The 12,724-nt window shown below is 39.8% G+C and overlaps 1 protein-coding gene across 1 annotated transcript in view; it reads right to left on the bottom strand.

Annotated features, from left to right (window-relative positions):
- Positions 1 to 1,098: 1,098 nt before the first annotated feature.
- The window catches only part of cabp7a (calcium binding protein 7a), a 32,449-nt gene continuing 20,823 nt past the window's right edge, over positions 1,099 to 12,724 (bottom strand). Inside the window, exons 2-5 of the mRNA XM_042489049.2 lie at positions 10,645 to 10,788; positions 10,390 to 10,502; positions 8,753 to 8,903; positions 1,099 to 5,735 (exon numbers count right to left, since the gene is read on the bottom strand). Coding sequence (XP_042344983.1) covers positions 5,605 to 5,735; positions 8,753 to 8,903; positions 10,390 to 10,502; positions 10,645 to 10,788 — 539 coding nt within the window. The 3' untranslated portion in view covers positions 1,099 to 5,604. The remainder of the gene's footprint in view (positions 5,736 to 8,752; positions 8,904 to 10,389; positions 10,503 to 10,644; positions 10,789 to 12,724) is intronic.

Below are 12,724 nucleotides of genomic sequence, written 5' to 3'. Positions count from 1 at the left end.
ATCTACTACCCCTCACACCCACCATTTCAGACATTCTTGCTCTTTAAACTTCATCATTGCCACAGATGGAGTCACATTGGAGTTAGCTGAAAGCCCAATGTGTCTCATACAGATGCTAAAAGGTGCCTTGTATGTAGGAATCACATCCTGATGGACACTGACCAAAATTCTGTTTTTGATGCCCTGGGAATGAGCCGTCTTACTGATGTGAAAATAAAGATTTAAGAATTAAAATTGTTCAAACCTGTGATGACCACCCCAATGCTTTTGTCAAATGTTACATCAACCCAAAATAAATAGTAAGCTTCATCCTGTCCTACAAAATGACCTAAACTCTGTATAAATGATTCCACAATTACATCAAAGGGAGCTTAGATTTCCAGCATTCAGTACTCATTGGCTGGTTTCGACTCAGTTTTGGGACACAGACCCTCTGCCTCCTGGCAATTCAAGACACTCCTAATCTCCTCTCACCACCTACGTGCATTCCCAGCAGCTCAAAGATGGAACATGGTGCTGTGAGCAAGAGACCAGTGTCACATTCACCAGCTAAAAAAGCTGAAATGTTTCCTTCTTGAGCCAAAAAAGCAAATGTAGAATCATTTTTTTGCAGTATATGTAGATGGATTAGTGCCTCAAAAGATGTTTCTCTTTGATTTTACATTTCTTGCTGGCCATTGCAACTCAAGGGAATACCTCACTCCTTTATTACACAATGCACCTGATGAAGTTCATATAAAGCAGCATTTTTTGTTGTATATGATTGGTGCAAAAAAGTCTTTTAACAGTCTCTTTTAGACTGCCAGAATAGAACAGCCTCACCATCACTAGTGGACACAAGAGATGTAAAAGACGATTTTGTTGGGATAAATGTGACAGATGGGTCCCAAAATGCTCTGTTAAGCCAAAGGGTATCTCAAAATGGAGTAAAGCAATCAGTGGATTCAGCTAACCTTGAAAAATCCATCACTGTCCATGGATTTCAATCTAAGATGTCAGAACGACGATCGATACGTCCAAGCTGATCCTCAGCATTTCATAGTCATCTCGAGCTCGCTGATTGAGGATTTGAGAACTGGAAAAATAATTTCACAGACACATGGCATGATCGTTATTTTATTCATGTGAAATACCATTCCACGGACATAGAAGAACATCGGGTGGAGTCAATGAACAGATATCACATGGTCAATAAACATTTTTGCAAGATCCAAAGACAAGTATCAAAGTACAGTACAATGGAAATAGAACATTCAGTAGACTATCAACATGTTCATAGTTTGTTTTTTTTCATTTGTAAAAAGAAAATAATAGTTTGTACATTTTGTTCTGGTAATAAATAATAAACCCATGATTGATGCATTTGTATGTGTGTGCACATTGCCAAAGTGTCTCAAAGAATAAGGCAACAAATCAAATTATTGTTATATCTTTATTCCCCATGAAAATGTCCCCTCAGTAATGATATAATAGAAAACGAATGAGACAGTATCATTTGTCACTCAGTTGATATTCTATTCCATCATATTCTTATCACAAAAATAGATACATCTATGGTAAAGTAATTCTTTGTGCCTAAACTATATCTGGAATTGGATGAACAATCATGGCGGTGAGTTGTTGCTGTGCGCTGCAGCACATCTTAAAGTGCAAAAATGGAAACCAAGGTATCTGTTAATAAATGGGCTTTTTTTTCTCTCTCTCTTATTTTTTCTGGTGTGTTCCCCGCAGAGTTGACACTTTTGACAAATTGCCCGGGTGCATCAGATAATCGTTATCCCGCCTGGCTCTGGCCGATAGGGTAGTCTAATTTTGTTTCATCTGTGAGGTTCTGGCTCTTGTGTGAGATCCAAGTTTGGGGAGCTACCAATAGAGATCCTAAAAAGGAATATTCTTAAGATGTGAATTATTTAGATCTCTATATTGCAGTGTGTATTTATTGAGGGTATTTGAAGGTTGTTCTTTTTTTCTTTTGACTTTTCTTAAATACATCTTGGTCCTGTCAAGAATTCAAAAACTATTGTTTTTGGTAGATGTCTTAGGAAAAAATGATCTTTCCTGATGGTGATCTGTTGATCTGAAAATAGTGGAGTGGCACTAGTCAGCCATATGCAGTTACTTTGGAATTATTAGCAGAGTTGGTGGTAGTCGACATGCATTTATGAGGGGATCAGTCTGTTTTAAAAGCTACTGAGGCATGTAATGTCATTTTTTCTTTTGTCCTCCATTTGAAATCATGCCATGTTTTTATACAGTCTCAAGGTGTGCAATTGCAAACACCAACAGCACTGACAGACATACCCAATATTTTCTCTGTCACATTTAAATTCCTTGACTGAGGTTTTGAGGAATGCCTCTCCACCTCGTCGGTCAGAAGCTGTGACTCGCAGTCTGAAATGTTCTGTTTTATTTTTCTCTCTGCTATTGTTCTGCTCACTGCGTTCTTGGCGCACTGGCAAAATATATGTTATGCCACATGGATAATTCACAATCAGATGCAAAATAGGGGGGCAAATTGCATACAGCTGCAAACCTGTAGTGCTGTGTTTGCACAGTAATATCATTTAACCCAATCACCACAAAAAATGTTGAGATTGTATGGTTTTGCAAACCACAGACATGTTACATGCATTATTTTATAGCGGATATGTGGTAACTTTGCATTTCTCAACAACACTGGTGAAGGTGTAATTAAGTTCAAAACAAAAATCGTTTGGTTATAATGAGAAAGAGGTCATGTTTTGGCTTAAAACATGTTTGGTGTTGCAAGGGCTGCTAGAAAAGCAGGAAGAGGTTGCTGAAAAACAACCAGATTCGGCACTAAAAGCACATATGTAATGAAGGGTTGCACATAAAAAAAAATGGTGATGTCTTTTCACAATGATCAGCAGCGCGGCAGGTGTCTTGCCTAAGTTAGATGCCATTCACCATCCCCTCCACCTCACGATGCCACAAGTCCAGCCTGTTCTCATTCCGAACTTATCAAATACGTCTGTTCCGTCAGTGCTTTCGCTCTACAAGTGTGACGCCAAAAGCCACCTTCTGTGTCCACCTGTCAGATGAGGAAACACCCGGACAGAACCGAAGGCGTTGTTGTTATATGCCAGCGGACGGCACCAGACGCATCCACATGCATTGCGCACAGTGGGTGTCACTTGAGAACGCAGCCGGAAGGAGCCGGTTGTGTGCACATGCAAGAATGGCGTCAGGTAATAATGCTGGCCGTCGGTAAGGACATAATATAAGGAGCGCAAATGTGCTCATAGGATGGAGGAGGGTGGAAGGAAGGTGGAGTTCGCTTCCTGTGTGGATGTGAGGTTTTGTTTACCACACCTTCCACATGCCTCTTTTGCCTAAACTTTACCATATGTGACCTTGTTTCCTAATCCTAACCGTCGTGCCTGTCCACGTTGTTTGCCACGTGCTTATGTTGTGTAAATATTAGGACCATACTGCGTCATCCCACCAGATGCATTTGTTGATATCAAAGTAAGGGCATTCTGGAGCCTAAACAGCTGATGCAGAAGGATACCTAAAACGTCATGAGTAAACACGGAAGGTCACTGACAGCAGCACCATGTGATAAGTTGGGATGACAATGTGTCATCAAATCATATATGGCATCACCTTAGACATTTGATGCATACGAAACATGAAAATGTAACATATGAGTGGTTTGCAGAAACACATAATGTCAACATTATCTTCTGGCAACTGAGCTGTATCATTAGCTCAAAATCTTTTGTGAATCAGTCCTTGAGACGAGCGGATAAAGGTTACAAGTTATGTGCAATATCAGCATCCGCAATCTGTTCTTTGTGAATCCGCCCAAGTGGGTGTGGGACTTCTGCAGGATTTCTGGTCTCTTCTCAGTAATTCAAATGTGAATTTCACCAGTTGTTTACTGAGCTTGCTCTTGTTATGTGGCCCAATTCTGCTGTCACAGATCCCTCTGAAGCTTTGGTTGAAGTTGGTTTATATGTACAATACACATTAATAATGACAGACCTAACCCAGATACATGCACAACAATCTAAGTTACACCCAGTCAAAGTCATGTGGTGCTTCACAGATATTTATGTTTTATTGCAACAGTTTACACCATTTGGGCCTTCTCAATCTTCAATGCACAGGGCAACTTCTGACACACATCTGTCATCTGTCTGGATCTCACTGAATCTCAAGGGTTTGTCTCCTCAGAGCCACATCTATTGTATTGCCAAAACCTTATGTTGAAGGTGCAAACTTTTCCCACCTCTACAGTAAATAGGTCCATTGGTGCTAACGTTTTTGAAGATTCATGTATGTCCAAAGCATGGTGAAATGTCTATTTTACATACATTTATTGCTCTATAGCAACGCATCCAGACAGAAAACAACTAAAATAAGAAGACAAAATACATTCCTGCACATTTCTATCTGCTCTACCAACCAGATCAGTTTTGATGCATATTCTTTAAGTGGTTGATTGATGCACATCTTCTAGTTGTTTGCTCTCCGGTGACAGTGGCCGATGGTCATCAGATGCCCCGCGAGGCAAAAGCTCCACAGATTAGCAATCTGGATAATCATTTTTACGAGCATGAACTAAAGCAGCCCTTCTTTTTCATGCAGTTGTTTGCTTTACTTTTTGTCGTGATAGCTGATAACCTCTCACCACACAGTTGCTCACAGTTGTCATTAAATAATTGAAAACAGCTGTTACACAGTCATAATGATTAATACACTGATAAGAACTTTTACAAATGTGTCAAGACGACTGTTTAAATCCATGCACTTCATGCATAGATGATGCTCATCCTCTGCGGCCTGCAAAGCCCCGCAGCAGAGACAGAGAGAGTCGAGTGTTTACTGCATGTCCAGCCACTTTCCAGCCAGTTACCTGTCCATTCAGACCTCAACACCTTTCTCCCGCGAGCTGTTAACCTGCTTCATCTTCCTCCGACCTGCTCAGACTGAATCCCTGCAGCCTCAAACAAGCAAAACCATCCACAAAATCACATGTGCCTCCCTGCAAACCCTATTATTTGTTTGTTACCAAGCTATCCTTATTCCCAGGTGGTTTTTGAACAATGTTGCACTGCATACAATATCTCCACAATGCTTTGCACTCCAGACCTTGCACATAACAACACCTTCCAGCCCTCAGGAATATATTTTCTCCAATGTCCCCACAATATTTCACACATTTCTTTCTACTCATTTATATTAAACCGCATGGTACACTGGACAAATACAAAACTGGACAGTCACTACACGTCTCTTTATAGCTGCCACCATACTGAATGCAACACTGCTCAAATGCACATAGCTAATGAATACTAAATGTTGTGTTACGAAGAGTGATATGTATAGTCATCTGTCCACTTTAAAACACAGCGCTGTCTCTTTGAATGTGAGGTCCTGTTGTCCTTGAAATGTCCCTTTCGCCAAGACAAATTCCTGCACATGTAGTGTCCTTGGTGACTCCAGTTATTCTGCAGGCATGCCTGTTTTACAGCTGCGTGATTGTCTGTTGTACTTGTTTTTTGAGCTTTATCTCCACAGTCATTTCTCTGTAACGCAGCCTTTAGTTGGTGGTCAAGGCTGAAAGTGTTGGCGCTCCTATTTCATGCCGCTCCGCAGCACCTGATTGGCTGCGATGAGCATGACGCTGATGATGAAAGCAATGGCAAAGGCGCATATCAGGCTCTTGCGCACACAAGTTTGCTTTACTTGCTGCGTTGGGCTGGAACCTAGAGAAGGAAAAGAAAGAGGCGGGAGGGGAAGAGGGAACGCATTACCTGCAGGTCTATTGAATCAGGCGTTATTTAATGCTTGAAAGATATCTCGATAGTAATTTCCAAATGAAAGAGCTCATCACAAAACCTTACAATTACATGAACACAATTATAAGGGATGAACCGCGCCAAGAAAATTTGTTTTCACACCTGTACGCCACGTAACTGCATCTAGATTGAAATGTTGATTGCGGTTTTGGAACAACAAACAAATGGCACCTGACTGGCATATTAAAGGATGCTAAAAGCGCTCCAAGAAAAGGTGTAGTATACTTGCGGAGTCATCTGAAGTGAGAACCAAGGCAGCTGGAGCGAAACAAAATGTTCAAATAGAAACTCTTAAATCCGTCGTACCTTCTTTTGTTGTATTTTTGTCCAAATAGAGGATATTTCAAACTGCTTAAAATTGATCTTGCCTTTGATTTATCTGTGTTTCCTCCAGAGGTCATTGCTGCTGTCTGAGAAAAACAACTTGCGTCTTTAAAAAAAAAGTGTTTTTCCAACAGAAGAGAGAAGATTTTCTCTTTGTAAATCATAGAATGGGTTTGCAATGGCTCCAACAATCGTTAAAGCTACACCTTAGATAATTGGCCACATAAAAAGCAAAGCAATTGTGTAAATTAACCAATAAAGGAAACCCTTTGATTCAGCAATTTGCCATCTTCATTTAATTCCAGTCATTTTGTAATAAAGGCGTGTAATTTCCTTTTCTCCTCTGTGGACATTTTCTGTAAACCTGCCTCTACTTCAGTGAGGGATTTCCTGCATTCCTGACAATGACTTTCAAATGAGGGGTTCTCCACGCAGAGTCTGTGTAGGCGGATGGAGCTTTAGAAACAGTGTAGTCATTTTTACAGCTGAGGAGAATGCAGAGGAGAGGAGAGGGAGCAATGCCATTTGGTGTGCACAGTTGATCAAATTGCAGAACAGCTGCCTAAGAGGGCACAGCATTTCATACGCTGCTGATGAGTGGCTGGAGTACGTTATGATCTATCAAAGCCGCTGATGGGAGAAATTGGCATCATTGCTGTTTCAACAACACAGTTGTCCCTGTGTGATTGTTGAAATTTTGGTGCAAAATGGTAAGACTAGAAAAATGCTCTGGCTGTGAGGAATTTTCGAGGGTGTATTCTGAAATGTGTTAGTTGGAAAAAGACATTGATATTAATAAATTGTCATTGGAGTGTGGTGAAAGAGTACAAATGATGTCTGTTTCACTATGATAAGACATGCTCTACTCAATGCAGTGCAACTGAGGAATTTGAGCATCACTTCCATATATAATATAGGCCTATATAGTGATAAATGGTCGCTTGTGATGGTCATGTAGTCTTCCAAACACACCTCTAGAGGCTCAAGATCATCTTTGATGGTTTTAAATGACATGCTATTTGCCTCTTATAGGATGATATCAGCCAAATCATAGACCCCTCACTTCCCTTATGCCACATCCAATCACTTCATTTTAAAACAGCTTTTATTTTTTAATGCTTTCAGAAATAATCTCCATCCATACTAACACCCCTAAAAATGAGTATCACATCACCATTTAGCTAGGCTGGGCATGTGCATGTCAGTGTAAACAGATTATCTACTTTGGGGTTAGTTGCTTAGATAAAATACTACGGAAATGGTGAAAAGTGAGATCAGAGATTTCTTTGTTTGGACCGGCAGTGAGATGGAACTGGTACTGATTGCAACACCAGTATAAGCAATCATGATTTATTTATTATAAGGATGCCCATTAGCTGACGCCTAGGCGACAAGCCAGTCTTCCTGGGGTCCAAGACAACATAATGGGGAATGGGGGAAAACAGATTGGGAGTCGTTGCAAAGCAAATATGGCAGCATTATGGGAGCATTATCCATTACTGGAGGAGGCCATGGCAATAAGGATGTCAAGGCTTAACCGTTAATTGGTTAACAGATGAGAATATTTCTGACCAGTTATGCATTTTATAGGTTAATTTGGCTAGTCTTAAGTATACTGTATTATATGCCATCTGGATCTGGTGGGAAAAAGACAGCTAGTCACCAGTACAGCAATGCCAGCTTCCCACGAGTAAGTGCCACTGCTTGTTAGTTTCCATGTGACCCAGCAGGTGAGCAATGCATGGCCACACAGGCTAACTTTAACTAAAGTGGAGATCACAGAATCGGCAGTGGGTTTGTTTGAGCATGTTAACGCAGCTAGTCGGCTGAAATAAAATAAAAGGAAAGACATTTACATCACAAAATATCAAAGTTTCGCCACCTCTATTTGGATAATGCTTTGAAATGTGGCACTAAAGCTCACTGAGCCAGTGGGGTGACGGACTAAAAGGAAAGGACTCTTGTATTTCACATCACGTCGCAAAATTAACCAAAACTGACATCTGTAGAAAGCGGTATCCACACAAAATAGATGAAATCACAGAAGCTATGTAGACCTGGCTATAAGGTTTTGGCCTGACACGTTGTAACTGATAAGACCCAACTGGGAAGTGGACGTGGGCGTCTGCGTCATCATTTTCAAAAGTTTCCAGAGCAAAATGCAACCACAGAGTTTTCAAAATGAAACTGGGTCAGCAGCGTTTTGTCCAAAGTGTCCATTTTAGGAGCTCCAAAACGCCAGAGTAGTATGGATAGTTGTGGTCAACATGGCAATAGTTAAATGTTTTAAAACGAAAACATGTTAGTGTGGATGTAGCCTCAGTGGTATCTACCCATGCAAATCATTTTAGTTTTATTCACTTGATATGTCAGCCTCTCAGGTTTTAAAATATTGAAAGGAAATGCTTGAAGCCCGGATAAAATGGCATTTAGAAAAATTCAACAGGACGTGTGTCCTGGTTGCCTGGTGATTAAGACGCATGCAACTTTACCACAATCAACCCACCCAAATTTATTCAAGCCAGGACCCTTGTTGTGTTAAATCCCCAGATGCACATAAACAGCAGAAATGTGTGAAAGTATAGGAGGTTCTTCCTTACTGTCTATATCCACCTGGCAGTCCTCAGGGTTCTCTATGTGGTTCTCCTCAGTCATGATGATGTTCTCAATGTCTTTCATGGAGAGGTGATCACAGAAGGTGTCATAGAGGAGCCTCTTCAGCTCTTCAACTGTTAGCTTCTGCATGTCACACTGGAGATAGACAGACATAACTGAACGTTAATATGGACACGGGCTAGTGGATGACATACACGGGAAATGCAAAGACAGCCATTTACATACATGCATACATGTAGACAGCAGGTAGTTTGCCCTTTGAACCTGGGCCAATTGGTTTGATTTCTTTCAAAAACTTGGGGAGAAGGCAATGAGCAACTTAACAAGACATGGACTAAAATTTAGCAAGAAATTAGTAAAAAAAAAAAAAAAAATCCAAGAAAATAACCTAAATTTGCAAAAAAAAAAAAAGAAAAGTAAACAAAACAAAACAAACAAGAAAATATGTAATTTTAATATTTTAAAATATTTTTTCTGTAACATAATTTTAAATATATATAATAATTATATTAATTATAATAAAATAGGGCTTTCTGGAATTTTTTTCTTATTTTTTATTTTTATTTTTAACTCCCCTCCATTTTTTTCCAACAAATTTTGAGGTCAGTATCATGTCACCTTTTACTAATTTCTTGAAATTTGTTTTGCACGTAAAATCATATACTGAAAGTTACTGTACCTGTTGGATAAAAATCAGTAGAGTAAAAAATACAGTTTACCTAAAAATATATATTATTAATATTATAATATTAAAGTAATTCAGTTTTTAAGTAATTGTACTTAGATATATTCAACCACTGGCAATTTGTAAAATATGAGTTACATAAAAAAAGAATCTGTGATTGACTAGAACCCAAAACTAACAACAAAACGTCCCTGCAAAAATGCCAATCCAGGAACTGTGCCTGTTTGGAAAGCTCATCTATGTTAGTCATTTTCTGCTCAGCTTGAGCTGCGCTCACCAGTGTGACCAGAGGCTCTGTGTGATCAATCCGGCAGCACATGCTTGATACTACGATTCTGTTATATAATGTTATGTGAGGCTATGCAGCCCTTGCAGCAGTCCCTTGGGTTTCTTGACTCTCCCAGCAGGTGTCTTTGGTTGTGATTCTTTTTTCGTACTTCTTTTTTCACTGCCTGCACCAAGTATTCCCATAAATCCCCCTCTCTTTCACACTTGATTTGGAGCCTCACTTTCTGACAGCCACTCTGGTGCCGTTATCACATAACCACAACAAAGGAGGCTTAGACACGAGCTCCATCCCATTAATTTCATCCCACTGTCAAAGTGAGTAGTTGATTATCTAATGAGGTGTCTGTAAATAAATTAATATCTATTTTACATAAAAATTGACTTTAATGTTTTAAGTAATAAGACTGTCGCCACACACAAAGAGGCGGAGAAGTCTTGATGAGGGACACAGTTCTTAAGGGAATCCAAACCTCTCCAAGATTAAAATCATCCCATTAACAACCCAGTGGATGCAGCAATTAAAACTGGTTTTCCTTTAAAGTCGTACTGAGTCTTAATGTTTCTGCGCTTAGAGGTTTTCCACTGCTGCAACTCTGCTGTCTATCTTCTTGCTAATAGGCAGAAAGTGAGTGACTGAATAATGAGCACCTTCCAGAACACGGAGTCAAAGTCAGTGCCGTTGAACTTATCTGGCATCCCAGCTGCTGTCAGCTTTGGGCCCAGAAGAGTGACAAACTCCTCAAAGTCCACCTGTCCATCGCCTGCAGAAAAGAGGAACAGTTGGTGTTTATTGTTGCTGGTTTAGCTGCCTATATAGTCCAGTTTTGTAGGCAAACAGAGAGAAAAGCCTCTGTGCCTTTGTGACTCCACATCATAAAAATCCAAGCTGTGTGTTTGCCTCACCATCCATGTCCAGTCTCTGAATGATGACTTCCAGCTCCACCTCATTTGGCATGTAGCCCAGGGAGCGCATGGCCATCCCCAGCTCCTGCTTTGAGATGAACCCATTCCCATCACGGTCAAACACTTTAAAGGCCTCGCGGATCTCTGCAGAGAACACACAAACACATACACACAAGCTTAATCTTACGGCAGAGCAGGATATGAAAGTGGGAAATGTTCCACGCAGCAAACACACATTTGTTATGCCGCATCAATGCTTGAGTCATAGTTATATGAGGGTTGGCAGCTCAGGAGAACAAATTCTACCAGTAAAAGGACAGAAAAAGAGTCAAAATAAGATAAATACCCTTGAACAAAGAGCTGAGATAGGTACATATTGTCAGCATTTTAAAGGGCAGTGCCCTTTGCTGTCCTTGCACTTAAAATATAATGGGGATAAGTCAAACCTATGAAGTCTGAGTCTCCTACAAGGCTGCCAAATCTGAAAAGCTTTAATGCCAAAAATAAGATAACAATAACACATTCTGCTGTTAAATAAGGTGGGAAAAATTTAGCATTCTTGTGGTTGCATTTCCTAGATGTCATCTCTGAACGTTATCACTCTATTAATGGTCATTTGCCTCATAGATATGACTTAGATGGGGTCTGCTACACCTGCTAGTGGGTTCAGAAGGACGTTATCAGACCATTAAATGGTTGTGCTTATTGTTAGGTGGTCATTTCTTGTGGCTGTAGTAAATATTGGAGTAAAGGAGGAAGTTAGGTGATGAAATGTTAGTATGAAAAGCAAGGAAATATGTGTACAGGGATAGTAGGCTTGGAGGATGGGTCAAACAAACACATGACTTTGACACATGACAAACCCCAGTCTCCATGACCAAGGAGACTAGGGTTTCTGTCCAATATAAAACCAAAAATCAACTTATTTTAAACTGACACACGCAAGTTTGTGTCACATAACAAACATACTTATTTTTGCCCCAACCATGACCTCTTTCCTAAACCTAACCAGGGGGCAGTGCCTTTATGTCCTTTAGGTCAGCTCACATTGGGTCGTCTTGGAAAAGCTATCAAAACCATAACCGCAAAAGCTGTAAGTTAATCAATCTTTGTCCTAGGATTATGACACACACCTGCCTGTAACTTCAAGCAGAAATGACATTTAGATGGACTAAATTATGTCCAACAACAAAAATGTATTCAGACAGGGTTCACAGACCTCACCAAAGTGAGCATTGCTATTCCTGCAAAACCATGCCCATCCAGGTGAAACTGTAACTTGTGACAGCCTTCTGAACCTTCTAGTAGGTGTAACCCATGTCTATGACGCTGGTAATTACTGATAATGTCCATTCAATAGAGTGATAACACCTGAATTAGGGGCAGTCCCATCCGTACTATAATTTCTAGAAAGGAAGACAAAACAACAACAAAAAGGTTAGAATATGATGCCCACTGTTTGAAGCCATTGTTGCCAACTTAAAATGATTGCTTCATGCCCCATGTGTAAGAGCTGACGTTAAAATCAAAGGTGAAATGATTCCTGCAATTTACTTTCGAGCTGATTTTAAGATAGCTTCAATGCATGAAGGGTCTATAATGGTAACTATATGGATGATGAAGAATATACATAATTAAAATACATAAAAATAGGTGTTTAAGAATATATAATAGTCAAAGAGTCCATATTGCAGTCAGTATTTTAGGTAAGTAATCTGTAATAATTTCATGTTAATATATCAGTTTTGCTGCTTTACTTTGTAAGTTGAAGGAATGCTCCACAGATCGGCTTTCTATTTATGGCGAGTACTGAGTCAGCCAGTGAAAACATTTTTGTTACAGTTTATGATATCATGAGGGTTTTTCCAGTTCTTACTGGAGACTGGACATTTTTAACAGAGTCTGCATTAAAAAAAAAACTGCTGGCATAGAGCTTTAAAGACATTGACAGGGAGAGTCTAACAAAGAGATACTATTCTATACACTTTCCTGTTCCTCTACTTTGAGGTAGTTCTCTTTGTTGGAATTGTGGGGGAGTTTGAGGTGTGTATTCATGAAATCTTTTATTAGATTCTTAACC

Source organism: Plectropomus leopardus, chromosome 4 (genome assembly GCF_026936395.1).
Source record: "Plectropomus leopardus strain MGB_pleo_1.0 chromosome 4, ASM2693639v1, whole genome shotgun sequence".
Classification (NCBI taxonomy): Eukaryota; Metazoa; Chordata; class Actinopteri; order Perciformes; family Serranidae; genus Plectropomus; species Plectropomus leopardus.
The sequence above is the reverse complement of the archived record's forward strand: the minus strand, read 5'-3'. Positions and strand labels throughout refer to the sequence as shown.